This window comes from Cottoperca gobio, chromosome 3 (genome assembly GCF_900634415.1).
Source record: "Cottoperca gobio chromosome 3, fCotGob3.1, whole genome shotgun sequence".
Lineage (NCBI taxonomy): Eukaryota > Metazoa > Chordata > Actinopteri > Perciformes > Bovichtidae > Cottoperca > Cottoperca gobio.
Genome location: NC_041357.1, coordinates 13578509 through 13605987, shown reverse-complemented (window position 1 = coordinate 13605987; position 27479 = coordinate 13578509). Strand labels below are relative to the sequence as shown.

Genomic DNA, 27479 nt, shown 5'->3' with positions numbered 1-27479 from the left:
TGCATGTCTGACCTGACTCATAATTATAACAGTACAAAGACAAATTTCAGGTGTGACAGAAGTGGAAGAACCACAAGGTGGAGACAAATGCCCATGCAACCATAGACTCTGTCCTCAGGGATACACAGTATGATATACATTATATGAATAATATGGACAGTGCACGGAAAATGTCACCCATATATGATTGTTTAACATCTTGTTCCAAAAGCAAAAAACTTTAATGACTAAAAAATTAAACTGCAGATTTCTTGCAGAGGGACAAAGTCCTGACCTGATTGATATGTTCTAATCAGTCGCATGCCAGTTGAAAACCAAATCTTTTCACCCAGTAAACAGCGTATGAAAATAATAAGTATACAAACACACCAGACATTCAATCTAATCTCAGAAGAGTGCACTGCTGTTGTGTAAGTTTAGGGTCTCAACCATCCTGATTGAATATAAAGTCTTTTTGAAAATTATTTAATGATTCTATTTGCTGCTTTCAATGGAAAAAAAGATTCACAGGAAATTAATCTTTAATTTCAACTCATTTGATTATACTTTAACGTTTTGGTTAATTCACAAATGAATGTTTTTAGGCTGTAAGTACATACTTTTTATTTGATTTATTTTGCACAAAAAAGAGAAAAAGAAAACAAATTCACAACCAAAAAGGAGCTGAGAGAAGACCAATTCTTATTTTGCCTCCCTCTTAAACAAAACTAAATGAGTAATATAAATATACGGTCTGTCAATAACAGTTTATAAAAGTATCATTCTATAAGTTTTGTGTTTAAATAACATGTCTTAATGATGGCGCATGGTTGTTGGAGCCATGCTTGGTGTCCCAGTGAGGTCAGTAACAGACATAAAGTGTAGACACAGGGAAGCTTGTTCTGACGACATGATAACACAAAGATAAAGTAGGATAGCATGAGAGCCAAGCCGACAAAGAAAGTAACAAAGTGGCCATAGCTTTGTCAACCCATGCCCACCTGAAGTAGGAGGACACGGTGGCCCCCCCCATCCAAATCTTTGCTGCACTGCTTCTCCTGTTGTGAAGCCGAGGTCCTGGTTGCTGGTGCCGGTTAGCTGGGAAAATAAGAACGTTATCCTCCGTGTGATTATGAATTTCAGGTTCACTGCATTTATTTATTTGTCTAGTGTTACGTTAGGAATATAAGGGGATGATGGTTTTCCTCGCCTCCATCTCGAAGTCATTAATATTGTCACAATAACCTGCTTTTGAATTTCAGATGCCAGTTCATTAACACTTGTTCAGCTGGCAGCAGTCCTACGAATGAATGAAAATGTTTTTAAATAAAGATAAAGAATTATGTTCAATTTGTATCCTGCCATGAATATGTTCTTTGTACGGTGTTTGAAGTCAAGCCTGCCCAATATTGAACTTTTGAGGCTGATGCTGATATTACAATGGGCCGATAATGAAATACATTTATTTAAACATGAACGCATAACATGAATACACGATTTTGATATGGAACCATAACATTGAAGAATAAAATGTGACCAAGATACATACTAAAAGTAAAAGAAAAGAGACATAAAAAAATAAAATAAAAATCTATCAGGTCTCTCTGGTGGACAAACTATCTTAAATGACCTCAAACCTAGTTTACATTTCTGTACTTCTTATCAACTAACAATACAAAGATACCGATATATCTGTAATAAGCTTATATCGCCAGATTTATTGCCCTGGGCTTGATTTTGATTTTTAATTCCCATGATCCTCCTAATTTGTTATGATTGTTATCCAATTTTTATTGTCACTGCACTGACCTCCATGAAGTCTTCACTCGCTCTCTTTTGTCTCTCTCAGACTTGCGAGAGGCTGTGGAGGGGGTGTTGCCCACCTTGATCCAGTATGTGTGTTTATCCTCAGCGAGGACTGTGATGTGGAGGGCATTGAAAGCCTCTCTGATAAAATTCAGCTGGCCTCAGACCAGCCTCCGTCACCTCAGCTGAGGGCAAACATTAACTCTAAGAGTCCCACTCTGTACATGTACACCTCAGGAATCTGACGGGCTCATTAGGCCTTCACTTCTAATCTGCGTGTGCAGGCTTTGAGCCGCAGAGGTACAACAATAAAAAATTAATATCTGCTTCTAATGGCCATGTTTCATTTTAGTGCTTCCCAAGGCAGCTGTAATAATGTGGCATCTTTTTTTCTATTGCTGGCGTACACTCAGACGATGTCATCTTCGTGTACCAGCCTCTTTACCACAGTGCTGGATTTCTATTTGGACTTTGTGGAACCATAGAAAAAGGTCATTTGTGAGAGCAGAAAACTTTAAAACCTGATTTACAGGCAGCATTCTGATGAGTTTACTAAGGTATATGACCTCTAATAACACTTTAGCTAGGTTTTACACTATTTGTGTTTGGAGGTCCTTAAGGTTTACAACACTGACTGAGCTCTCAGTGTGAGATTATGTGTTGCTGAAATCTGTGCCTCTTCATTTCCAGGCATCACTGTTGTTTTAAGACTTAAATTCTCCACCTCTCAATTCTGGAATGACTGCAGAAAGTACAATGTGACTGTTATTCAGTACATAGGAGAAATGATGTGCTACCTCTGCAACACACCAAAGGTAAAGCTCAGTATAATATCACCTATGATTATATCATTTTAACACAATACAACAGCATTTTGCACATTCCTCTGACAATGTTGCAGGTGATTGATTGGTTGTAACAAATTGAACAAATTTGACACACTGAGCAAATAATGGAGACAAAGGGTCCGCATCTGGGAACAGTGTTAGATAACAATGTCAAAGGTTAACAAAGGCTGAACTTTATAGATGGTTGACCTTTGTAGATTATTGTCACTCAGAATCCCTGCAAGAGTTATCAACTCAAGCTATGTTTGACTTTTAAAGTCAATGAGTTGGACAATAACTATAAAATGATAACTAATACATGTTATCATGGCAAACTGAATTTAAGATGTAGGACACAACATTACATTTCAATATAATCAAGACCAATAAAGGCCTTGAATTTAAAGTTTCAGAATCTTCATTGAGATATTATTTCAGTATTTTCTGTAATTAATAAAACAAAGTATTCCCTGAATATGTTTGTATGCAGATTATAACAAACTGTACCCAGTGCCAAATGAAAACATTGCAGCTAAGTTATGCGCGTACTGACTTCCTGTTTGTTTTGTCATCTAATACAGGTGGAAACCACAGAGGTGGCCGATCATTTGCTCACGGTGTGAAGTTGCCTGGTTCATTTCATTTGACCTCTCTGTTTGAGTCTGTTTTGATAAGACCATTTGGATTGATATAACTTTTCACATGTCCATTAATCTTAAACCATTGTAATCATGAGGAGTTCATACTCATGTCCTGAAGTAAGTCGTCTTTTTAAGTTGACCATGACTGATTAGGACGAATTGCAATGCAGCACTGAAGCTCAAAGAAAACATGGACTTTGACAGCAAAGCTGCGTATCAGCATGTCAGAAACTCCCCAGCTACGCAAGACCACACTTAATTTGCATACAGGTAAAGAAAGTCTCGCTGAATAAGATTAGAACACATAAATCACATAACCAGGAATTAGACTAAAACTGTCTTGCAACCATGATATAACCATTTATGTTTCTCTGGCAGGGTGCACTGGTAGTAACTGGGATGTTTAAGCAAATGAAGGTGAAGATGGCAGAGGAGGGCTTCTACCCTGCTACCATCAGGGTCCCTTTGTTTTACCTGCAGGACAACAAGGGCTACGTACCCATGACTCAGCAGATATTCAACTCCATGGCAGAGGGAAGAATCAGGCTCTGAATCAGTTCAGTGTTTATTATTGAATTGTCAAGCTCAAAATAGTACATTCGATTTTTAGGTTTGAAGTGATACATGATGCCAAATAATGATAAATGAGCTGCACATTGAGCGTTTATATACAGCACATTTCATGAGCTACTTGTTGGGAATATTGTGTACTGAAATATTTCAAAGGATATAATTTAGTTTGAAACACTTTTTAATAATAATTTTTAATGATTGTTAATGATAAAAAGCAATCCCAAATCATTGACACAGGAAGAAAGTGATCTTCGATTTGCCAAGAACTGACAGCGATGGCTCAGCACCAACACAGCCGGTACATCGCTTAATTATCAAAAGCTGAATTTCTGTGTGTGTATGAATTACTAATGATTACAGGAGCTTGGGTGCTGTGGTAGTTTCCAGTGGAGTAGGAGTGGGGGCTGTGTTGGCTACAGGAGAAGAAGATATACAGTTCATTCTCCTGCAGGTGGAGGACAAGTGTTTCTGAGTTGCCTGTGAAACCTTCACAGGGCAGCACAGCTGGTGCGGGCCACACTGCACCAACTGGTTGCAGAAACTGGGCACACTGTAGAACTTTGTCAGCTTTTTCAGGACTTGTTTACCCAGAATATTTGTTGGCACCTCTGTAATCTTAAGCATAGGACCGGGTCCGGCCGTTGATGGCGTGCTGGGGAGGGCACCTGCAGCATCTTTAGGACTAGGCCTGGCTTCAAAGTCGTAGCCAGATAGCGGCCTGACGCAGGTGTAAGGCAGAGGCTCGCTGCTGCAGCTAAGAGAGCGCATTGGTCTCCTAGATCGATTCCAAGCTTTGTCAATCCACAGCTCCACTTGAGCCTTGTCCAGCCTGGAGGCAGCATCCTCTCTCTCCTCAGACGTGGTGTCTGAGTGGAGGTCTGGGTTTTCGTCTATCACCTCATCTTTCGCTGATTTTGGTTGGTCTGCATTATTCAGAGCCTGCGTCTCAGCCAGAAGAGTGGAAGCCGTTTTGGAGATGATGCTCCAGTCTTTGAGGATGTCCTCTGCGGTAGTGAACTGTGAGGTCACCGTGAATCGGATAATGCGCTTGGTGTGAATGTCTGCAGGGATGAGGTACATGGTGCCCGACCGGGTCAATCTCCTCAGCAGCTCCTGGGTCAATGTATTTCCTCCCTAGAATAAAACAATTACAAAAATATTCAAAAAGCACAAAGCTTCCAAATAAAACTGAAGCATTTACAGTCAAGTCAAGGTTTCATCTCTTATGAATGATTTCCTATATTGCTCTGCCCTTAACCTGCACTTTATACATTACCTCACCTTTCAACAAGTTGTGAGAGGGAAGACATGTTGCTTAACAAAGTTTGCTGCATAGACAAATACCTTCAGACAGAACACCACCAGGCCAAGGTGCCTCTCAGCAGGAACCTCAAAATTTGGGTCACTCCTTATGTTAGACTCCAAGAGCTTCGCCATCTCAATCCCCTGAAAAACACAGAGAAATACACATCCTGAAACTTAAGAGCAAATCATTTCTGTTGGTTGTCATAGAATTCCATGCAGTAAATCAACTTGGTCCTTATCTGATAATATTTGATATTTATCCCAGAGAAATTAGCCAGAGTGCCACTTACATGTCGGATATGAGCCTGGAGGTTTTTCAGTCCAAAGGAGCGCATAACAAACCAGAGTTTCAGAGAACGGAAACGTCGGCTGAGGGGAATTTGCCAATGCTGAACAACAGAATAAAGAAGTGTCATCGCATGAAATGATTCACTATGATAAGAGAATCTTTAATTAGGTGAAGACATGACCGTATGATACCATAAAGTCCGTGGCTGCCTGTGAGTTTTCATGTCTGAGGTAAACCGGATCAACAGTGAACGTCTGTTGGAGTTTATATTTATCCTTCACCCTGAGAAAACACATTTAAACCATATTACCAAACAAACAAGCATCCTTCACATTCATTTTGGATTTATTGGTTTTTAATTACATACCTACTATGATACATACTGTTTGAATTTCATTTATTTTATGTTGATAGGGACGATGCAATTTAGTTCGAACACAGAGCCTGAAACTGAGGTGCTGCACAGAGTTTATAGATATTGCTAATGTTCAACTCTTATCCTTAGTTGGGCTTTGTACAGTGTAATTAAAGTATATCGCTTTCAGTATCATAAAACCATAACACACTACAAATATGTCAAAACAATAAAATACACATGACTATATAATACACCTTGATCATTTATATTAATCACACAGCTCTGGTTAGCTTTTAACCAGCACGTAACCTTTGTTGTTAAAGATAAAGGTAATGTGTTCCAGAGTTGATGAAATGAGAAAGCTGATTACCCAAATTTAGATCTATGATGTGGTATTTTGAGAGATACGGCTTCAGTGCTCTTACTCACCAGAAAGCTGTGCAGTCAAAGTGGACCATCATCCACTTGGAAGGGTTGAAGACAAAGGAGTGAGCAAGTTCAATGCCCTCCAAGGACCAGCGGAGGTCAGGACAGAAGTAGGCTGAGCCAGCGTACGCAGCATCAACATGGAGCCACAGTCCCTCTTCTGCACCTGTAAGAAAGATTTCAATACAAGTGATGTAATTCTCATCTCACTCGAACAACGCAATATTTTGACTTAACAGGCAGTGTTTAAACAGACATTATTTGGAGGGAATTTGAAGACGTACAGACTGGTCCCAGTTCAGACAGATTGTCGAAGGCACACGCTCCTGTAGTTCCCAAAGTTGCACACAGCTGAACAGGAGAGAAACAAAATAACAGATAAGATGAAACGTTTATGTTTTATGCGAACAAATAGTACAATAAATATTTAATATTACCACATTTTTTAATTACAATAAATTAATGTAAAAATACTCATTTACAAGTAGAAGTCCTGCATTCAAAAAGTATTGTTAAATGTATTCAAAGTATAAAAGTAGCGGTTTTTGGCCAGCAAACAAAATAAATAATTTGAGAAGTTTAGAGGGGAAAATGTTACTTTAAAATGCTGACGATGACTCATGATATGAAGTATAACATGTGGTATGCAGGAAGTCAGTACAATAGTGTATGTTTTCAAAATGAGTTCCCATGATACCCACCCATCCATCAGTCAAATACTTACCATGAAAGGGACCAGTCCCCTCCTCCTGTCTTCCTGTATGGCTTGTTTCAAAGTGTCTCCTCTCAGAGATAACTGTTCGTCAGTGGGCAGAAACCTGATCTTCACCAGAGAGATCAGACCTGCCTTCTCAACCGAGGAATGAGCCTATAATAGCAATCAAATCAGTTTATTTTGATCAGATTGATAGGAAGTTATTCTAGAAGAAGTGATGACCAGGGAATGAAATGTGCACTTGCCACCTGCCAAATACAGGATAAATGTTGCAGGCTGTAGCAGGTAAAAAAGCAATAGCAATTCCTAAATTAGAAAATACTATTAGGGTTACTCAATATATATGTATTCTGTCTGGTACCACTAACTCAGTGTTTACAATTCAAAAGTATTCTACATAGATTTCAGAAGTGGCAGACAAAACAATCGAGTGGCTGGTAGAAAGGTTCAGTGGCAGGTGAGGAAAAAACTTAATTTCCAACCCTGGGTGACACGAACCTGATCTGAAGCGTAGGCCACCAGTCTTGAATTTAGGACAGAGTCGTCCACGTCCTGCTCGAGCTCAGGTCGCAGCTGCAACATTTTGTCTTTTCTGGCTGCCAGCAGAGCGACCAGTGTGCTCTCACTGACTGTGCTCTAACAGGAGAGCCAGGTAAAGAGAGAAACAATAAGTCATCGCAGAGAATACTGTGTTTTAGGCTTTCAAATATACAGATTGAGGTTTTTGCAAACCTGCAGTATGCCTCCACCTCTGCTGTCAGGATGGTGATGCAGGAAGAAGGAGGGCAGCCCCAGTGCTTTACACAACCAGTCCATCACATTCATTTCCAATTCTGTACATGCTGGGCTGGAGGCCTGTTCGAAATCAGTAACAGATAATATCGTTTATTCGGAAGACTTCAATAAGGGATGGCCAAAATCTTCCATCACGAATTAGGTCATTTCATATATCAATAAAGATATATATCACAATATAGCATGTTTTCCAGTAATTCAAATAGTCTATATGAAATAACCTCATGGTAAAGCTTATGTTTTACACTACTGTGTAAATTAAATGCATGACAAATTAAAAATACTGTGTATTTTCTCATTTAATTAAGAACTTTAGTGCAAAACGAACAAAACTGTTTCGAGTGAAGTTATAGAGAAAAAACAAATATTTCAAGTTATACACCGACTATGTTATCATTGATGCATACACAAACAGATTAATCAGATTAATGCATGATAATGATATATTAATTCATCATGATACGATTCCATTGAAAGACTTCAATGTTGTGATGTTTTTTTTCCTGTTTTAAGGCAGCGTAGTGAAGAAAAAAAAAAAGTTGTCCCCATACCCAGGTGAATCCAACACAATTGATGGCGTCGGCCAGCATGTCTCCGAGCATAGAGGGCCATGAAGTCAGACTGGGGTAGTAGGCATGCATATGAGGGCTCTGCCAGTGAACCACCTGGGGGAAAAGAAGAGAAACAAATGTGCTTCCTAGTTTCTAATTACTGATATGATAAAGTATGACAGTAGGAACTCACTCCTGGCATGATGACTTTCTCGATGTCGTTGAAGATGCTCTCCCAGTCCTCCGGCTCTGTAGGCGCAGTGTCAGGGAGAAGCTCCTTCATGTAGCCCGGCTTCACATCTGGAATCACCCTCCTCTCCCTGATGGAGCCCAGGTACTGAGTGATGTAGTCCACCAGCTCCTTACCTGATCAGTAACAGACACTGTAACAGCTGGAATGATATTCTCACTGAAATTCATAATTCATCTTTATTTTCCCTGTCGTTTATTCATGATTATTTTCTGTGAAATATAACACCACATACAAAACGAGACGATATAGTGAAATGGAAGTTATTACCTCTGCGATTGTATTCCCCTGCCTGCATTTCTTTTCCAGATGAGAGCGCTTTGGGTTAATTTGTTGTGTGTAACAGGTGACTGCAATGATGCTTTGTGTATTCAGTGCAAGAGATCACAGAACTATATAGACCCTGATGTGAAGAACACGCCCTAAACTGGTGACGCATTTGAACCACCGAACAAATGCCCTTCACACGTTCTTTCCATCATTGGAATCACTCCACATTTGCACTAAATATTTACACTACGCTAGTGGTAATGATCTATTTATTTACATCTGAGTGAGATGGTACTCTATTTAATGTAATAGGACAATGTTATCCACGATATAATTGATAGTTAACATAACAGTGGACTACATATCAATCGCTCTGTACTTGTAACAAATATTCTATATAGAGAAACACAGTGTATTTTATATGCAAAAATAAATGATGTACTCATAGATTATGAATTTCTTCCTAATAAATCAAACATATTTGCAAAATATTGCAAAAACTTTTCAGTTGTTGAATACAAGACAAATATAATGTATAGTTAAATGATTATATATTAAACAATAATGATATTTTTTGCTATGTTTTGCAAAGTATATGTTGATCCCTTACATCACTAGACTGTGAAGAGGCCCACTGAGTCATCAATGCACATGTAGCATTTTACTGCTCTGGTGGAAATGGATATAGTTTTGAGTACTTTATAAACAGTTTGGTAGTTTGGCCCAGTACATGGTTCCCAACCTGGAAATCAGACCTCCTCCAGGGGGTTAGGGGATACATCTGAAGAGTTGTGAGATCATTAATGAGTGTTATGTGACACAAACTGTTTTTGCTAGAGCGGGTGGCCCATGTGCTAAAGCTGAGTCCTTACCACAGCGGCCCGGGTTTTAATCTGACCCGTGGCCCTTTGCTGCATGTTGTCCCCTCTCTCTCCCCCTTTATTGTCTTCTGCTGTACTGAATACAAAATATCTCTCTGGGTCTCAAACAGTTATTTAAAAGAAATTGTTTGAAAAGTTTAGAGGGGAAATTACTATTTTGGGAAATACGCCTAGGATATTCTCTTTCTTTCTTGTCGAAAATGAGACGAACAGATTGATACCACACTTATATGAGATCACTATTAATTATCACATTTCACATTTCTCATTTAACTTTCGACAAGAAAGAAACTCAGCTTAGCCTATGTCCAAAGATGTCAAACAATTCCTTTTGATATATTCAAGGTTTGGCAATAATATTTAACTCAAATTTTGAATATATATTTATATATAACAGTAGTGCCCTCTCTTAACTGATACAATTAACATTCTCTGCTATTTTCTCCTCTCATCTGGCCTGAACACATTACAGAAGATGACTGTTGGAGCAAGGCAGTATTTGTATTGGATGATGACTCTTCACAAACAAATAAAGGTAAAGTATTGTGGAAATCACAAAGAACATTAACAATAAATGAACACACAGTAAAGGGTTATAGGATGATGATGGCAAACCCATCTAAGTCGCAGCTTATCGCTGTCTTTTTAAACTCTGACAAAAGCCGGTGCTGCACCTGGACTGTTCACACACTGTGCTGTTTGCTGTGCATTGTGCTCGACATGTGCTACCTCTCATCCAGTTCTCTGGGGAAAGCAATGGTTTGACGCAAATCTAATCATAATTCGAACACAATAAGCACACATCCGTGTTTTACCAGAGAGAATATGATGACTTATGATGAGAGGCAATCAGCTCATTTTATTGATTTAATGAAACAAATAAAAGAACCAGAGGATGTTTATCTAAGCCATTTCAAATCTGTACTCCTATTCATTAATATCAACTTAGACTTATAAAAACTATAAAACCTACAGTGTTATTTTCACCATCTTCAGTCTGCACACTGTTGGTGTATTATTTATTAACATAACACAGCATACAGGTGATTCATCAGACATACTCTCAAATTGTTTTATTATTTTCACCTGTAAGAATTTAGGATGCGCGTTTGTTTGTTTTGTTTGTTTCACGCGGGAAACTTCAGTGTCACTTTTAATGTTGACTTTTAGCCTTTCATTCATGTAGGTGTGTTTCTTTTACTGGATAGAAAGCAGCAACATTTTTCAAAAGGACAGTTTGACAGACACTTTCCACATGAACAGCATGTTTGTTTTCCACAAAACATTTTTTATGTTTGAAAAGTTCCTCTGAATCACAGTTGAGCGTAAACCTGACAGTTCTTTGAATCTGAGCAGTAACTGCCACACAGACTTTTGATCCCACTGAAGGCAGGAAGCCCAGTAGCAGGCAATGACTAGACTAATGGTAAGTGTGTGTGTGTGTGTGTGTGTGTGTGTGTGTGTGTGTGTGTGTGTGTGTGTGTGTGTGTGTGTGTGTGTGTGGTACAATACATAAAAATAAGTGTTATGTGATATGGAACAGAGCACACTGTGACTATTGTGCTCCATGTATGCCTTTACATCTGGGAGTCTGAGCCTGATGAAAGCTGGTTTAACCATAATTGTGCAATTGACATGACATCAAAGTCAAAGTGCTTCCTGATGGATCATACTATGTTGCTTTTATTCAAATAAGATGAAAATATCAACATGACATCAGCCTATGCCTGAAAAAAAAAATCCTGGGCTTGATATTTCAAACCAAAAGTCTGAAACTGTCACTTAGATCGACGTGAGACTGTCTGTGATGAAGGTGAAAAAAGGTAAAGAGGAACTAAGCATGGCTTTAGAAATGTTGCTTGATGGTGACAGCAATTTTGCTAGTAAGTTATAGTTAGGTTATACCTAGTAGGCCTGTAGTGTATTTTTATTCATATTTATAGTAGAATATAAATAGGTTAAATCAAGTTTTGCTTTTATGGAATTTTTATTTCAACTTTGTAACTGGAAGGTTGATCTCTGAACTGGCAGTATAAATCTGAGAGTGGACAATAAATGAGCAGCACTTGCATCTCCTTCATTACCACCACTGAGGTGCCCTTGAGCAAGGCCTTTAACTGCTCCAGTGGAGCCACTTAGTGACTGATCAGACAGGTTATACTCGGCAGCTTCATGGTGTGAATGTGTCTGGCTGCTAACAAGGTATTCCTGAAAAAAGACCATTGCATTCTGCTTTATTATTGTAATCCTGTGCAGCACTTTGTTAACTTTGTGTTTTTTAAAGTGATATACAAAAAGCTGGCAACATACAAATAAATAAATGTATAATTAATTTCACCTGAAGAAAGAGTGCTTTGGTTTTTCCAATGTTGTCTGCACCACATAATAAGTGAGACTTCCTGGATCCTGTTTTTTGTACTTTCACTGTTTTTATATTTATATATATCCGTTTCCAAAAATGTATGGAACCAACTTTACATACCCTTAATGAATTTGAAAAAATATATATAGCCAGGATAAACCAGCAAAACATTTATATACATACATGTGTACAAAAAAGACTTGCAATGAAGCAACTTTTACAACAAAATAATTTCAAGGGGCTCAAGTGTAGATAAACTAATATAAGTTTGTTATCTGATCCTAATAGAACATAGTCATTTGAACCGTGTAATTTGCAGGAACACATCTGACTGCTTTTATGAAGAATGTAAAGAATCTGACACATTCATGAGACAATAGCATACGGGAAATATCTTGCAGGTTCACTGAGCTAGATAGATCAGGGCTGTTATACATGAATACAAAAGGATTTTGGAGAATTGAGAGTTTGGAGTACTGAGAAGGTGGGAAAGGACAATATAAATTTGTAGTAAAGTAAATAAAGTAGTCAGTGGCGCAGAAAATGAACTCCAGAAGGTGGCAGTAATGCGACATTAAGGATACCAGCTGCCGTAAAACGTCAGAAAAGAAGGAGAAGAGAAGCCGGAAGAAGGAATCAGGAATCAGCTGTCAAAAAAAGTATAAGCAACGGATCAGAAAGAGGTAATTTTTAAATGAGCAGTACATTATGAAACAATTTGCTACAATTAATGTGTCTGCATTATTTGTATAAGATATGTCTTTACAGCTGAATGTGATTATAGCCACAACTAACTACCGTAGTTAGTTAAATAGCCCACAGTAGCTAACGTAAACGCTTAACTGCGTGAGCTCAGAGCGTAGCTTGCTAACTGACGTAGCTAGCTGGCTAACTCTGACGACAACAGAGCTAAGTTAACATTTAATTAGCTAGCTAAATGGTGTTTAATTTATAGCGGGTGTTGGTTTATGCTCGACGTTGAATAGCGTTCATGTAGTTGTCCGTTAGCTGCCCGACAAGCATCCAGTCAAGGCTCACGTCTGTGACTAACGTTAGCCAGAAAAATATTACTTGTTGTTGTCGACAATGTTGACATGTCCTGCGCCAGCTAACTAACTTACAGCCACAAGCTAACGTGTTGGCTAAAGCGCCAACAGTGAGAGCATAGGTATATGTAACTAACTATCGACATGTCATGCTTTCAGTTTTACATAACGTTAATCTAATTAGCTTATAATGATGCTATGAGACCTAGATGGTGTAACGAAAGTGAAAATGTGTGGCTGCAGGAGTAAATACTTCACCAACTGTTCTAAAACATCTCATGTAAATGTTTTGCCTGTTGTCATGTACAACACGCTACCAATCCCAGCTATGGAGACATTATATATATTATATATTTTAGACATGTCTGACATGACATGGTTTATTTGTCTCTTGGTAGGACACATATTTATAATCTTTTTAAAACATTTCATATTATACTTTTGTATGTCATATATTCTATTTAATGTTTTGTCTTTTGGTCTGGACCTTGAGTCTATAATAAAGTATTTGATTAGATTAGATTAATTGTGGCCATGCTGCACTACAGTTGTTGTATGTATTATCCCATAAATACTTGTGATAAACGATATTATTGCCATTTTTAAGACCATTTTATTCCACTGATACAATACTAATATAACGGCATATTAATGCAAGTTCACCCTTTTCAAAGAGCAATGGACATTTAATTCTTAAGAATATTCAGACATTGGAATTGTGAAGAAATATTAAAATATCCTAAATAAATAAAACCACACAACCAAAACAATAAATGAAATGGACTCTTGGGTTCTGTTAACAAAAGGTGTAATGTCTGCGCAATGCCAAAGTCTTATAATGTCTTTTCCGGCATCATGTTGGCTCAAATGTTGGTGGCCTTATGTAAACAAACACACATGTAAATACAACGGGCAAAATCGAAATCAGCAAAAAGGATTGAGGTTATGTCCATATATCGTTTGATAACTCGATAATGTAATTCTCGTAACGGGCTATGTTTAAATGTCTCGCTTAGACTGATCATTTTTTAAGCTAACAGCAACTTATATCTTATCTAACGCTGTTCAATAATATATTAGGAACAGGACTAATTGACTGTTTTAGAGGCAGCATGTGTTTACTTTATTTTTCTTTTCAGAGATGTTTAGAGTACAGCACTGACTGGTTGCCTGCCTGTGAGCTCTGACTGAACACACCCGCAAAGATGCCTGCAGTTTCCACCGGGGTCAAAGACCTGCATCTGTCAACATCTCTGGGTGAACTCAATAAAAAGGCTGAAATTAAGCCGGACAAGACGAGCACCAGAAGGTAACGTTAGGTTTTCATGTTTGCTGTTATCAAGCCGGTATATACAGTAAAAACAAACTCCTAACACAGAGGAAGTGTCACCAATTGAACAGAGAGAGATGGGGATAACATGCTAAAAAAAAAGGTCCCCAGTCAAACTTGAACCAAGGATATTGCAATCACTCGGTGATGAAAGTATGTCTTTTATTTGCTGTGTTGTAGCTATGTTCAGAGTGCCTGCAAAATCTTCAAGGCGGCAGAGGAGTGTCGTCTGGACGGGGATGAGGAGAAAGCTTATGTGCTGTACATGAAGTACCTCACAGTATATGACATCATCAAGAAAAGACCAGACTTCAAGCAGCAACCGGTATAGTTAACAATAATGAATTTTTATGTAAAGACTTGGTGTGGAAATGTATCAAGACTTGGAGTTTTTTTATTTCTGTGTAACTCTTCTCTATTCCAATGTACGAAGGAGTATTACATGACCATGCTTGGGCCAAACAGCTTCAAGAAGGCCATTGAAGAAGCCGAGAAGCTCTCTGAAAGCCTTAAACTCAGGTTAGAGGCTTTTGTTCAGTTCAATTGTACATGCCTTATTAATACATAACTTGCAAGATAGGACTTTGGAACATGTTTCCTATTTTACTGAGCTAATCTTTACATTTTAAACAGGTATGAGGAAGTTGAGGTTCGAAAACAACTTGAGGAGAAGGAGAAACAAGAGGAGAAGAAAAGGAAGGAGGAAATAACAGAGAAAGATGCCGGTCGAAGTTCTCCAAAAATGTCATCAGCAAACAAGAAGGACAGCAAAAAGGTAGAGATGTCAATTACTGTATATACTGTCATGGTATCGCTGCATATTAACACATATTCACATGAGACCAACACTTGATCCCAATGAGAATTACTTTAGTCTTGTGTGTCTAAAAGTGACGTTTTGCAAGTAGATATTAAGTTTGCATTTTTTTGATAGCATAGTAAAATATTAACTCCTTAAAACACATAGTAAAACATTGAAACGCATATTTGTGTGATTTTTGGAGAAAATCCCTGATTTTAAAGCCTTCAAACCTTTTCTCTGCCCAGTCGCACATTATGTTTTATAAATGAACACGATTGGGTTTAATTTTTTAAAAATATTTATTGAATTTACACATCGTACTGTTAAAACAGCAACACTACTAGCTTAATTAGAAAATATATGAATAGCGTTGTTGTAAGTAGTGTTATGTTTTATCATTATGAGTTCATTTATGTAAGGAAAAATCAATCCAAATGGAATCAGTCAAATCTATTTTAACGTTTTAACACGATGATTGTTGTTGTCCGTCAGATAAAAGGAGAACAGAATGAACTGAAGAATGCAACTTCAAAAGGTAAGCAGGATAACACACACAAGGTCTGATAAACCTGTGTTGATCTTTCTGAGGCAAATCATTCTAGAAACTGAGAAATGTGCGGCTGTAATGTTTAGTGTCAAACCCATGAAGTCTTTTTGGAATATGGGAACATTTGTTTTCTTCAGTTTGTTGTCTTGTGTTGATTCAATGACTTTATCTGATAGTTGCGGTGCCAGCTGGTGGGATCTCAGCAGAGAAACTTTTCCACATGATGATGGACCAGACGATTACAGTAATTGTCATGGATGCCCGCAGCCACAGGGACTTTGAGGAGTCTCGCATTCAGGTCCCGGGCCAGACCTGCATCAGCGTGCCTGAGGAGGCAGTTAGCCCAGGGTGAGACCTGGATTCATACCTGATAGTTTGATCTGCCTCCCAATGTGTCATTTGTTAGTTGGTTTGGAGTGATGATATATGATGAGATCCGTCCAGAAATGCTGAAGGCTTTGGGTGTTGAGGGGCTGTCTTGGTTGACACGCCTCGTCAACATTGCGTGGAAGTCTGGGACAGTGCCTAGGGGTTGGCAGACCGGGGTGGTGGTTCCCCTATTCAAAAAGGGGGACCAGAGAGTGTGTGCCAACTACAGGGGTATCACACTTCTCAGCCTCCCCGGTAAAGTCTACTCCAAGGTGCTGGAAAGGAGGGTTCGGCCGATAGTCGAACCTCTGATTGAAGAGGAATAATGCGGATTCCGTCCTGGTCGTGGAACAACGGACCAACTCTTCACTCTCGCAAGGATCCTGGAGGGGGCCTGGGAGTACGACCAACTGGTCTACATGTGTTTTGTGGATCTGGAGAAGGCGTATGACCGGGTCCCCCGGGTGATACTGTGGGAGGTGCTGCGGGAGTATGGGGTGAGGGGGTCACTTTTGAGGGCCAGCCAATCCCTGTACGCCCAAAGCGAGAGTTGTGTCCGGATACTCGGCAGTAAGTCGGACTCGTTCCCAGTGAATGTTGGCCTCCGCCAGGGCTGCGCTTTATCACCAATCCTGTTTGTGATTTTCATGGACAGGATATCGAGGCATAGTCGTGGAGGAGAGGGGTTTCAGTTCGGTGGTCTGAGGATCTCATCGCTGCTCTTTGCAGATGATGTGGTCCTTATGGCATCATCGGTCTGTGACCTTCAACACTCACTGGATCAGTTTGCAGCCGAGTGTGAAGCGGCTGGGATGAGGATCAGCACCTCAAAATCTGAGGCCATGGCTCTTAGCAGTAAACCGGTGGATTGCCTACTCCGGGTAGGGAATGAGCCCTTACCCCAAGTGAAGGAGTTCAAGTACCTCAGGGTCTTGTTCGCGAGTGAGGGCACGATGGAGTGAGAGATTGGCCAGAGAATCGGAGCAGCGGGGGCGGTATTACAGTCACTTTACCGCACCGTTGTGACGAAAAGAGAGCAGAAGGAAAAGCTCTCGATCTTCCGGGAGATCTTCGTTCCTACCCTCACCTATGGTCATGAAGGCTGGGTCATGACGGAAAGAACGAGATCACGGGTACAAGCGGCCGAAATAGGTTTTCTCAGACGGGTGGCTGGCGTCTCCCTTAGAGATAGGGTGAGAAGCTCAGCCATCCGTGAGAGACTCGGAGTAGAGCCGCTGCTCCTTTTACGTTGAAAGGAGCCAGTTTAGATGGTTCGGGCATCTAGTAAGGATGCCACCTGGGAGCCTCCCTAGGGAGGTGTTCCAGGCACGTCCAGCTGGGAAGAGACCCCGGGGAAGACCCAGGACTCGGTAGAGAGATTATATCTCCTCACTGGCCTGGGAATGCCTCGGGATCCCCCAGTTGGAGCTGGCGGATGTGGCCCGGAGAAGGGAAGATTGGCATTCCTTACTGGAGCTGCTGCCCCCGTGACCCGACCCCGGATAAGCGGTAGACGATGGATGGATGGATATATGAACTAATCTATTTTATTATTTCCTTTTGTTAACTTGTTTATCTATTTGTGTCATTAACCGCCAAACAAAAAGTCTCAATTCCTAAACCTGACCTCATGAACTGGTATGTTGCGACTTTTCAGAATCATTGTGACTCAGATTGAGGCGAAGCTGCCAGATGTGTCGAAAGAGGATTGGAAGCGGCGGGGATTTGTGGATTATATAGTCCTGCTGGACTGGTTCAGTTCTGTCACTGACCTTACACTGGGCACCACCTTGAAGAGCCTCAAAGACGCCCTCTATAAGGTAACTGTGAAAGTGTGTGGTGGTTGGCATTTGTGCACACGCTTATGTGTGTGAATAACAACAACCGAACCTTCCGGTGAGGTACAATAATGTGTTTGCACACTCCACAGTGGGACAGCATCACCATTCTGCGTAGTGAGCCGCTGGTGCTAGAGGGAGGCTACGAGAACTGGCTGTTGTTTTACCCCATGTACACAACCAATGCTAAAATCCGCCCCCCTCGACAGAATATCATCAGCTCTGCCCCTCAGTGTGAGTATCACCAGCACAGTGGCATGTTACAGCTTTGGCTCTTTTGTATTTATCAGGCCACGTAGTTTAATCTATTGTTTATTGTTTGTGTTATGCTGGTATTTTATTTTTAAGAAACTTTAAAAGCAAATTAATAAATTGGTAAAATAAAGTGGGCTTAATCTGTATTTATATCAAAATGTCAAACACAGATTTCACCATAACATCTACTTTAGAGCCTTGCATCCCACGGTGTGCTTGTGTTTTCTAGCTTTGATCCTTCCTGCACCCTAAAATACACCTAGTCAAAACTCTTACCAGATTTTAGTCATTTTTCACTGTCATAAATACACACACTAGTTTCCAAAGCACATTTTACAGGCTTTTAAAACAAATGTTCCTACATTAGATTAAAAAAAATATATTCTCCTCTTAAATGAATTTACTTTCTAAAATGTTTTGAACAGTAAACTTTAGCTACCCATCCCTAGAGGAACCAAAGCCTCCGACCCCACCTGAACCAGAGCCTGCGGTTACACCCGAGCCTCAGGAACCCTCTGCTTCTGCGCCGGTGAACGGGGTCGCACCAGCAGAACCCCCCACATCTAAAACTTCCATGGTTGCTGACAAGCTGCCAGACACTGTAGATTCCACCGTCACAGGCTCCACAAATTCTGGGCAAGACGTCAGTAAGAAGGGCCCTGCGGCAGGCGTATCCAGCCAGTCACCTGCAACAGCCAAGGCCTTCCCACAGGTATTGTTTCTACCCTGATAACTATCAAACTTAGGGAGAGTATGACACATGAAGGACTCAAGTGTGTCTAAACATCGCTCATGTTTTGGTTTTATCTGTTATCATGTCCCAGTTTGACCGTACCAAGAAACCCTCTGTCTTGGTGTCGGACGAGCCTAAGCCCAGCCAAAACGGGTCAACGAAGGATTCCATGCATAACTGCCCAGTTGTACCCGATCGCTCAGTCAAACCATCCCACATCCCCAACACTTCTCTGTCTAAAGAAGAGGAAAGCCAGATACACTCTGAGGCAGTGGCAGGGATAGAGAAGGCAAGGCAAGAGCATGAGAAACGCAACCAGGAGCGTCGTGTCGATGGGGAGAGACGAGAGAATGACCTGAAGGAAAGGCTAGAAAGGGAGCAGAGTGAGAAGAGGAAGGACGAGCAGGAGAACGGGCCTCAGGAGAAAAAGAAACTGGAAAGGCAGAAAGCGGAAGAAGATGAAGATAAAGGGAACAGGGTGTGGGGTGAGAAAGAGAGGAGGGGAAAAGAGCAGAACTCTGACCTTCCCTCTAAGAGTCAGTCTCTGGACTTGCCTGCTCCCAACCATATTGTTAGTGAAATTAAGGTGAGTCCTCTTTTCTTTCACTGTTAATCTTATATATGTTTTTTTTTTTGTTGTTTTTTTTTATATATATATATATATATATATATATATATATATATATATATATATATATATATATATATATATATATATATATATATATATATATATATATATATATATATATATATATATATATATATATATATATATATATATATATATATATATATAAAAAAAAAAAAAAAACACTACAGTTTGATGTTTAATTTCACTGCTGTGTCAGCGGGAACGTGCGTAAACAAAATGAATGTTAAAGGCAGGTTTAACTTTTGTGCTTTCCCCGGTCACAACACAAGCAGCCATTGCAATCAGAAAAGTAATCCTCAAATCCCACAACGGGGAACACATGTTAATGTTAGAGTCTATTAACGCCTACACCTTTTTAAACAGCTTACTCATGAATCTTATGGAATTACAGAATGCATATTAAATCCACATTTGACCCAGAGACTGCTGGTTATCTGCAACTTTTACTCCACACACGTCTTCAATTACATTACAGAGGCACCAAATAAAGTTGCATTTCACTGTCAGTGTATCTGTTTGCTCTCTTACCCACAAGCTCATATTGTTTAGCTCTTTCCAGTTAAAATGACCGAGTACATGACAGACTCAGATCATAAACAATTTGATAGATAAGTGCAACAACTGCTATGCAATTTAAATGTGCCGTGCTTTATTTCATTAGAAGAAGTACTAGAGACACAAGTTAGTGTTGTAGACACTTTGTTTTGTTTTAAAAGATTCCAGCAGTTATCTTTTCTGCTTAACAAAAGTGAGGATATTTGGTATGAGTCTTACAGCAATACCCATTATTCCTGTTTGTGTGTGTGCGTGTCCCACAGAGGGAGCCCCTGACCCGAGCGAGGAGTGAGGAGATGGGTAGGAGTGTACCAGGCCTCCCAGATGGTTGGATGAAGGTATCATATATTTAAATCTGAAATGCGTTGAGTCATTTGGAGTAATTGAAAGTTAAATGATAAAAGTTAAAAAGATATATATATATATATATATATATATATATATATATATATATATATATATATATATATATATATATATATATTATATATATATATATATATATATATATATTTTCATAAATAAGTATTTCCTTATGCCTAATTGTGACTTTCTTCCTAATGTTCTGTTTTATTTTCATGTTCACCCCTACATTATTTTGGCTAGTTCCTTGACACGGTGACGGGGACCTACCGATACTACCATTCCCCAACCAACCGTGTCCACCTGTACCCTCCTGAGGTCACTGTTCCCCAGACCCCGCCCTCCACGCCGCCAACAGTTAAACAGAAAACACCGCGACAAACTGAGCCTGACACCAACTGTGAACAAGAGCGGGAACAGTCTAAACTGAAACGCTCCTACTCCTCCCCTGACATCAGCCAGGACCTGAGAGAGGAGGCCCAGAAGAAGGCCACCGCCCCGACCACTGCCGCTGTCATACCCACCATCAACCGAGAGACCAAGTAAAGCGCACAGATGTTTTGTCATATGTATTTTCAAAACTGAAAATGGAAGTAAATTCCAGGTTGTTCCAGCAACTCATAACTGGACAATCTGCGTCTCGCATCTATTATCATCTATCATAATCCAGCTGCACTGTTTTCTTTGGATGTATCACACATTGTATTTCCTGTAGTCATGTCTCTGCTGAAACTACTCTGATATTCTCTTCTCTGCCCCGCAGACCTCCCACTAAAGTCTATTCTAAAGTGGAGATTGTGCGGCCGTCAGCTGCCAAAATTCGCAACCTGAACCCTTCATTTGGAGGTCTGGGTCCATCACTGACCGGCCTCCGTAACATGGGCAACACGTGCTACATGAACTCCATTTTGCAATGCCTGTGTAACACTCCTCCCATGGCTGAGTACTTCAACAACAATTACTACATGGAGGACATCAACAGGTCAGAGCCCAGATATGTGGAATTACTTACCATGAAGAGTCTTGTATGAGGTAAATATTTAAGATCTCTGTCTCTGCCAGGTACAACATCCTTGGCCATAAAGGGGAGGTGGCGGAGGAGTTTGGTGTGATCATGAAGGCCCTGTGGGCTGGTCTGTACAAGTGCATCAGTCCACGGGACTTCAAGATCACCATAGGCAAGATCAATGACCAGTTTGCTGGCTATGACCAGCAAGACTCCCAGGAGCTGCTGCTGTTCCTCATGGATGGGCTCCATGAGGACCTCAACAAGGTAGTGCACACACTTCATGCAACATTTAGAACATAACCATCAGTGTGGCATAAATAAAGTCTTAAAAAGCTTTCGATATCTGCTAGGAGGAACATTAACATCTAAATGTGCTCATCCTGAATTTAAATTTGAAATATGGCTTGTCTTCCACTACCCTTGTAAGCTGTTGCACATCTGCCTGTTAACAATTAAAACGTAGTCTTTTATCATTTTCCTTCTTTCTGTTTTTTTTTTTCTCACCTGGTTTCATTTTGATGGCAAATTAGAGAGTAAGTAAATAGCTGTGTGTCCTTGGTCCTCCTGCAGCAGTGTGAGTGTGGCGTGTCTGCATCTGTCTGGTCTGATGCTCTGTCAGAACCTCTCTGCATGTAGATCCAAGACATGCCTCATTGCCTGTATCTGCTGATTTTACTGGCTTCATGTGCATTTGAATGGGGGAAAGGACGAGGTGAATTGGCAAAAAGACAATTTCAAAGCTTGATATTTATGTTTTTGTATTTTTTAGAATCGCTAAAACATCAACCCGATTTTTGTTTTTCAAATACATTTTTTTACGAGTGAAGGCCACAAGCTTTCGGAGATGAAAAGAACAGGCAGCGCCACCCTGGGGTTGAGTTGTCACCCCAATATACTTAACAAGCTATTCACTCTTTCAAATTATACGGATCGAGGTGCCAATTAGGTTGTAACGGTTGATGGCGTGCATTTCACGCACACACACACACACACACACACACACACACACACACACACACACACTCTCGCCATCTCATCACATCCCTTTTGTGTGATGTTCAGACCCGTCTGCCATCAGGTTGGCCCTGTCCCTGTCTTTGTCTCTCTAGGCGAATTGATGAGTCAGTCTAATTAATATCATATTAATTAGCAAGTGTTTACCTTCCTCTCATATCTTCCTACCTATCATAATGAGAGTGGTCTGGCTGAACTGCATGCAAATGAAACTGAAAGAAAATAGATCAGATGTTGAATACCAAAGTTTATCACTTAGACATTCGGTCTGCAGTTCTCAGTGCTAACATGACCAGTATATTATTTATCTTCCATGAGTCATGAAGGCAGTTTGCTAACACCTAGAGCGGAAGTTGTTCTTGTGTACCAACATTTTGTCTTTCCGTCTCTCTGGCGTCAGGCGGACAACAGGAAGCGGTACAAAGAGGAGGAAAACGACCATCTGGATGATCAGACAGCAGCCGACCTGGCCTGGAGCAAACACAAGTTGCTGAACGAGTCCATCATTGTGGCACTGTTCCAGGGGCAGTTCAAGTCCACGGTGCAGTGTCTGACCTGCCACCGCAAGTCACGGACATTTGAAACCTTCATGTACCTGTCGCTGCCTCTGGCCTCCACCAGCAAGTGCTCCCTGCAGGTCGGTCTGACATTAAAAATGTGCATCAAAGTGTGTTTACAGTTTGTGATGAGCTATTAAGCGTGTCGGAAAGAAAGCTTTGTCTTTTACAGAGTCACATAGCCACTCTACTGTAAAGGACATGTTTTTACTTTGTCAGAGTCATTGTGGAGGGCAATAAGAAGTTTAATGTGAGGACATCAGACTCTACATGAAAGTGAACATTTACGCACTACGTTTCACCTGTTATGGCTGCACTGTTGAGTTTCAGTGTTTCTTATGCTGGCTACGTCTTGGCAGGATTGTCTGAGGCTGTTTTCCAAGGAAGAGAAGCTGACCGACAACAACAAGGTGTTCTGCAGACACTGCAAAGCCCACAGAGATTCCACGAAGAAACTGGAGATCTGGAAGGTCCCGCCCATCGTCCTGGTACACTTAAAACGGTCTGTAGTCATGTTTGTATTAAAAAAAAGACGTAGACTAAACTGCCTATTGATGAGCAAATAACTTTTAGCTCAAAACTAAATGCACTTTTTACTTTTTTTGGAAATAAGATAAGTTCAGATTTGATTGGATGTTTCTGGCATTTCACCACATGTTCCCACATCGACACTCTTTTTATTTAATGGGTGTCATTTCTGCAGATTCTCCTACGAGGGAAGATGGAAGCAGAAGCTGCAGACGTCTGTAGACTTCCCTCTAGAAACTCTGGACCTGCTCCAGTACGTCATTGGACCCAAACAGAACCTGAAGAGATACAGCCTTTATGGGGTTTCTGTAAGTAGAAGTGAAATTAATTCTGTTGTGAAGTGTATATACAAATACGTAGAAGAAGAATGTTTTTGAATGTGCTTTTTATTAGTGCATATAATCTGATTGTCTTGTGAGAAGAATTGCAACGGTAGTTTTCAAGCAGTGGGTGGAGATACTCAGATGGGGGGGGGCGATATATTCTAATAAGCCTGCATGTGACATAGAAAGAGGAGCCACATCTGAATTATGATTATGTAGCTGCTTAGACGAGCTTAACCTTCTTCTTTTCCACCACCAGAACCACTACGGGGGCTTAGATGGCGGCCATTACACAGCCTACTGTAAGAACGCACCCAAACAGCGCTGGTACAAGTTTGATGACCACGAGGTGACCGAAATATCCACCTCCTCCGTCAAGTCCTCAGCTGCCTACATTCTGTTTTACTCCACCCTGTGATGGAGCCGTAGGACACGAAGAGAGAAAACTACAACAGAGCAGCGACGCTCAAGCCTAGAGGTTGTTTTTTTCTTTTTAAAATCACAGCTCTGAGGACCTGCCTGGTAAACTAGTCGTGTACGTGCACGCGAGGATGCACTCGAGCGAGTGGCGATGAGAAGATCGCAGATCGGACGAAGATGCAGGCACATTGTGCAATGCTTCAGCTACTAGAGGACCCTATACCTGTTAAAACATGCCGTCTGTCAAGTACATTACTGATCATCTAGTAACTAAACGGATGCTCCTTTTACTCTGACTTCTTGTTGTAGGGCTGACGGCTGATTCAGATGCTCTTCACTCTCATTTCCGTTGCGCTCAGTGTGGATGGACGCATCGCAGAACTGATCAGCTTTCTTGTACTGGGTCTACACCAGAGTTAACAGTTAGATGACATGTACATACTAACCAATGCTGATGTTGCACATTCAAAAATGTAAATAGGAGGGAAAGGTGTTAATCTGTTAAGTGACCAAATTATAAAACAATTTTTAAAAGTAGCAGCCATCGTAGTATCATCATATTCATTAAGACAAATGTGTGTTTTAGGGCTTTAAAGGAACAGTGCACCCTGTTTTCCTCTTACCTTTTTTAATGCTATTTATCAATCTAGATTATTTTGGTGTGAGTTGCCAAGTTTTTGAGAAATCGGCCATATAGATGCCTTCTTGTGAATATGTTTAAACTAGATGACACTCGGCTTGTGGTGCTCAAAGCGCAAAAAAATAAATCTGATAAATAAATCTATTGTGAGAAGTTTTATGTACAAACTGTTTTCTTTCTGCCGAACTACACTCGTCCATGAGTAAATGAACGCTTCCTTCTGCGCTGTGATACGGCAGAAAGAAAATATTTCTTAGATTAAACCGCCCACAAGAAGGTCTGTGGATTATCAGGAATAATTGATCCATGATTTCTGGGAAGAGACATTGCTGTTCAGTTTTTCAAATTATTGTTTTTGCGCTTTGTGCACCACAAGTCGAGTGCCATTATATTCGAGAGAAGGCAGACATTTCTACGGCAGATATCTAAAACACAACTCGCACCAAAACAATCCAGATTGATAGACAGCACTACAGGTACGAGGAAAAATGTGTCTCTGTCCCTTTAACTCTATAGCCTTCTGATGTTTAACAGGATCTTAAATGGGATGTTAGAGACTGTGAGTGTTGACTTTTGCATTCTTCCTAAAGAGAGGATGGAATTGAGATTGTTGCTTGTTCATATTAGCCACGTTGTCGCACTTACACAATATGCAATCAGTTTAAGTTGTTTATGTGGAACACATTTAACAGCAGACATTAATACTCGACTCTGCTTTAAAACGATGCTGAGAGCTTGACTGTCTTAAAAAAACGACATGCTTTTTTTTAATGAATTTGTTCTCTATTAAACATACATTACTCTTTACATTATTATATTCAAACACCACTACTATTTAGAGGGACATTTCTGGGATAACTTGGCATCCTTCTCAGCTTATACCAGTGCTGCTGGTTTCTAGGAGGCTCATTTAATTTGTTGTGTTCAGTACTGACCCGGGAGAATATGAAGTCATGAGAAACTGACCGCGTCAACATTTACTGCCTGACCGACCGACTCACTGACTGACGAGAGCAAGCACAACGTATACCGATGTTTCTTCTGAATGGACCAGAGATCTGAGGCCGCAGGGTTCGACTTCCTGCGTAAAGTTTTATTGCCTGGCATGAGATCATAATCTGTTTTTCTTTTTACTTGTACATGTTGATTTTATTACCTAATACTCTAAAATACAATTTGTTTCAGATATAACAATTATATTAACCTCAAACTCATTATGAATATTTATTAAAACTGCTTCAAATGAGTGTTTGTGTCTGAATGACTGTTTCAGGATAAAGCAGCTGCATTGGTGCCACAAAGAAAAAAGAACAGTATGTAGAGGCTGAATGAAACCTTCCAGTTAATCTTCTAGTACCTTTTTATTCCTGAGGTTATAAGACAATATGGTGTATAAACATTATACACAAACAGTCAATGCTGGAGCTTAACATGTCATTGCTTTTAGCCTGCTGAGAGCTCAGAGTCCGTGGATCTTTGGCTTTCGAAAAGGCTTGCGGCTGTAGAGCAGCATGTACGCATTTGGAGATTGCACAAGGTTGTCCCGTACCTCTCTGACCGCTGAGTCGTCAAAACAGTGCCAGGTTCGAGTCAGGGCGTTGTGGCACAAAGCCGTGTAGTGACCCATGTTCAGATGTCCTGTATGGTTCTAGAGAAGGAAAAGGTTATTTTACATAAAATGATATAAGAGACGGAAACTGGACAAGGTCTAAACTCTATTGCTTTAATATTTTATATATATATATCTATCTATATCTATCTATCTATCTATCTATCTATATATCTATATATATATATATATATATCTATATATCTATATATATATATCTATATATATATAGATATATATATCTATATATATATATCTATATCTATATATATATATATATATATATATATATATATATATATATATCATGCAAATAGCTTTAATTTATTTTTGTCTTAGCAAGTGCTGTACAAAGTGGTCATTTTTGTGTAACCATATAAAAAAAATCTAATCCTCCTAAAATGTAGTTTTAAAGCTCAACATCAATCAGCAAGCCACACATTACATTGTAAAGAAGATATGACTGCAATTCATAATCTCCAACAGTCACAGAACCCAGACTATTATGTTATAAAAAAAATGAAACCTCACAAAGTACTAAAAAATAAATGACAGATTTTGTAAGTTGTGTTACTTTATATGTGTGTGTGTTTACTGACCACAACGGCATATAGGCGGTATGAAGAATGTGAGGTGTTCTGTATTGAGCTGGACAGAAACGGGGAGATATCGAGCCTCGTGGGGAACACGACATTAGTCCTCAGCTTCACCTGGTTCTTCCCCTTACAGCCAAACCTGCAGAGGAGATAAACATCATAGTGATTTATTAAGATATTCTTGTTTTACAGCTGATAATACCCACAAAGTTAGCTCTCCAGAGTATTCAGACGTAGTAGCCATTCATAATAACTCCTGTCG

At 40.0% G+C, this 27479-nt stretch overlaps 2 protein-coding genes across 2 annotated transcripts; one reads left to right on the top strand and one right to left on the bottom strand.

Annotated features, from left to right (window-relative positions):
* Positions 1 to 4180: 4180 nt before the first annotated feature.
* On the bottom strand, positions 4181 to 8813 carry hdc (histidine decarboxylase). Its single transcript, XM_029425589.1, has 12 exons — positions 8786 to 8813; positions 8459 to 8631; positions 8266 to 8379; positions 7652 to 7774; positions 7418 to 7555; positions 6929 to 7072; positions 6489 to 6555; positions 6208 to 6370; positions 5612 to 5702; positions 5422 to 5520; positions 5171 to 5272; positions 4181 to 4960 (listed from the first exon to the last, which is right to left on the bottom strand). The coding sequence occupies exons 1-12, from the start codon at positions 8811 to 8813 to the stop codon at positions 4181 to 4183; spliced, it is 2022 nt and encodes a 673-aa protein (XP_029281449.1).
* A 3764-nt stretch (positions 8814 to 12577) lies between these two features.
* On the top strand, positions 12578 to 26259 carry usp8 (ubiquitin specific peptidase 8). Its single transcript, XM_029460787.1, has 19 exons — positions 12578 to 12711; positions 14214 to 14383; positions 14585 to 14729; positions 14838 to 14923; positions 15038 to 15179; positions 15699 to 15741; positions 15930 to 16101; positions 17780 to 17942; positions 18053 to 18194; positions 18641 to 18927; positions 19040 to 19534; positions 20422 to 20496; positions 20765 to 21063; positions 21285 to 21503; positions 21584 to 21794; positions 22945 to 23181; positions 23461 to 23603; positions 23805 to 23937; positions 24212 to 26259. The coding sequence occupies exons 2-19, from the start codon at positions 14280 to 14282 to the stop codon at positions 24368 to 24370; spliced, it is 3255 nt and encodes a 1084-aa protein (XP_029316647.1). The 5' UTR covers positions 12578 to 12711; positions 14214 to 14279; the 3' UTR covers positions 24371 to 26259.
* Positions 26260 to 27479: the final 1220 nt, after the last annotated feature.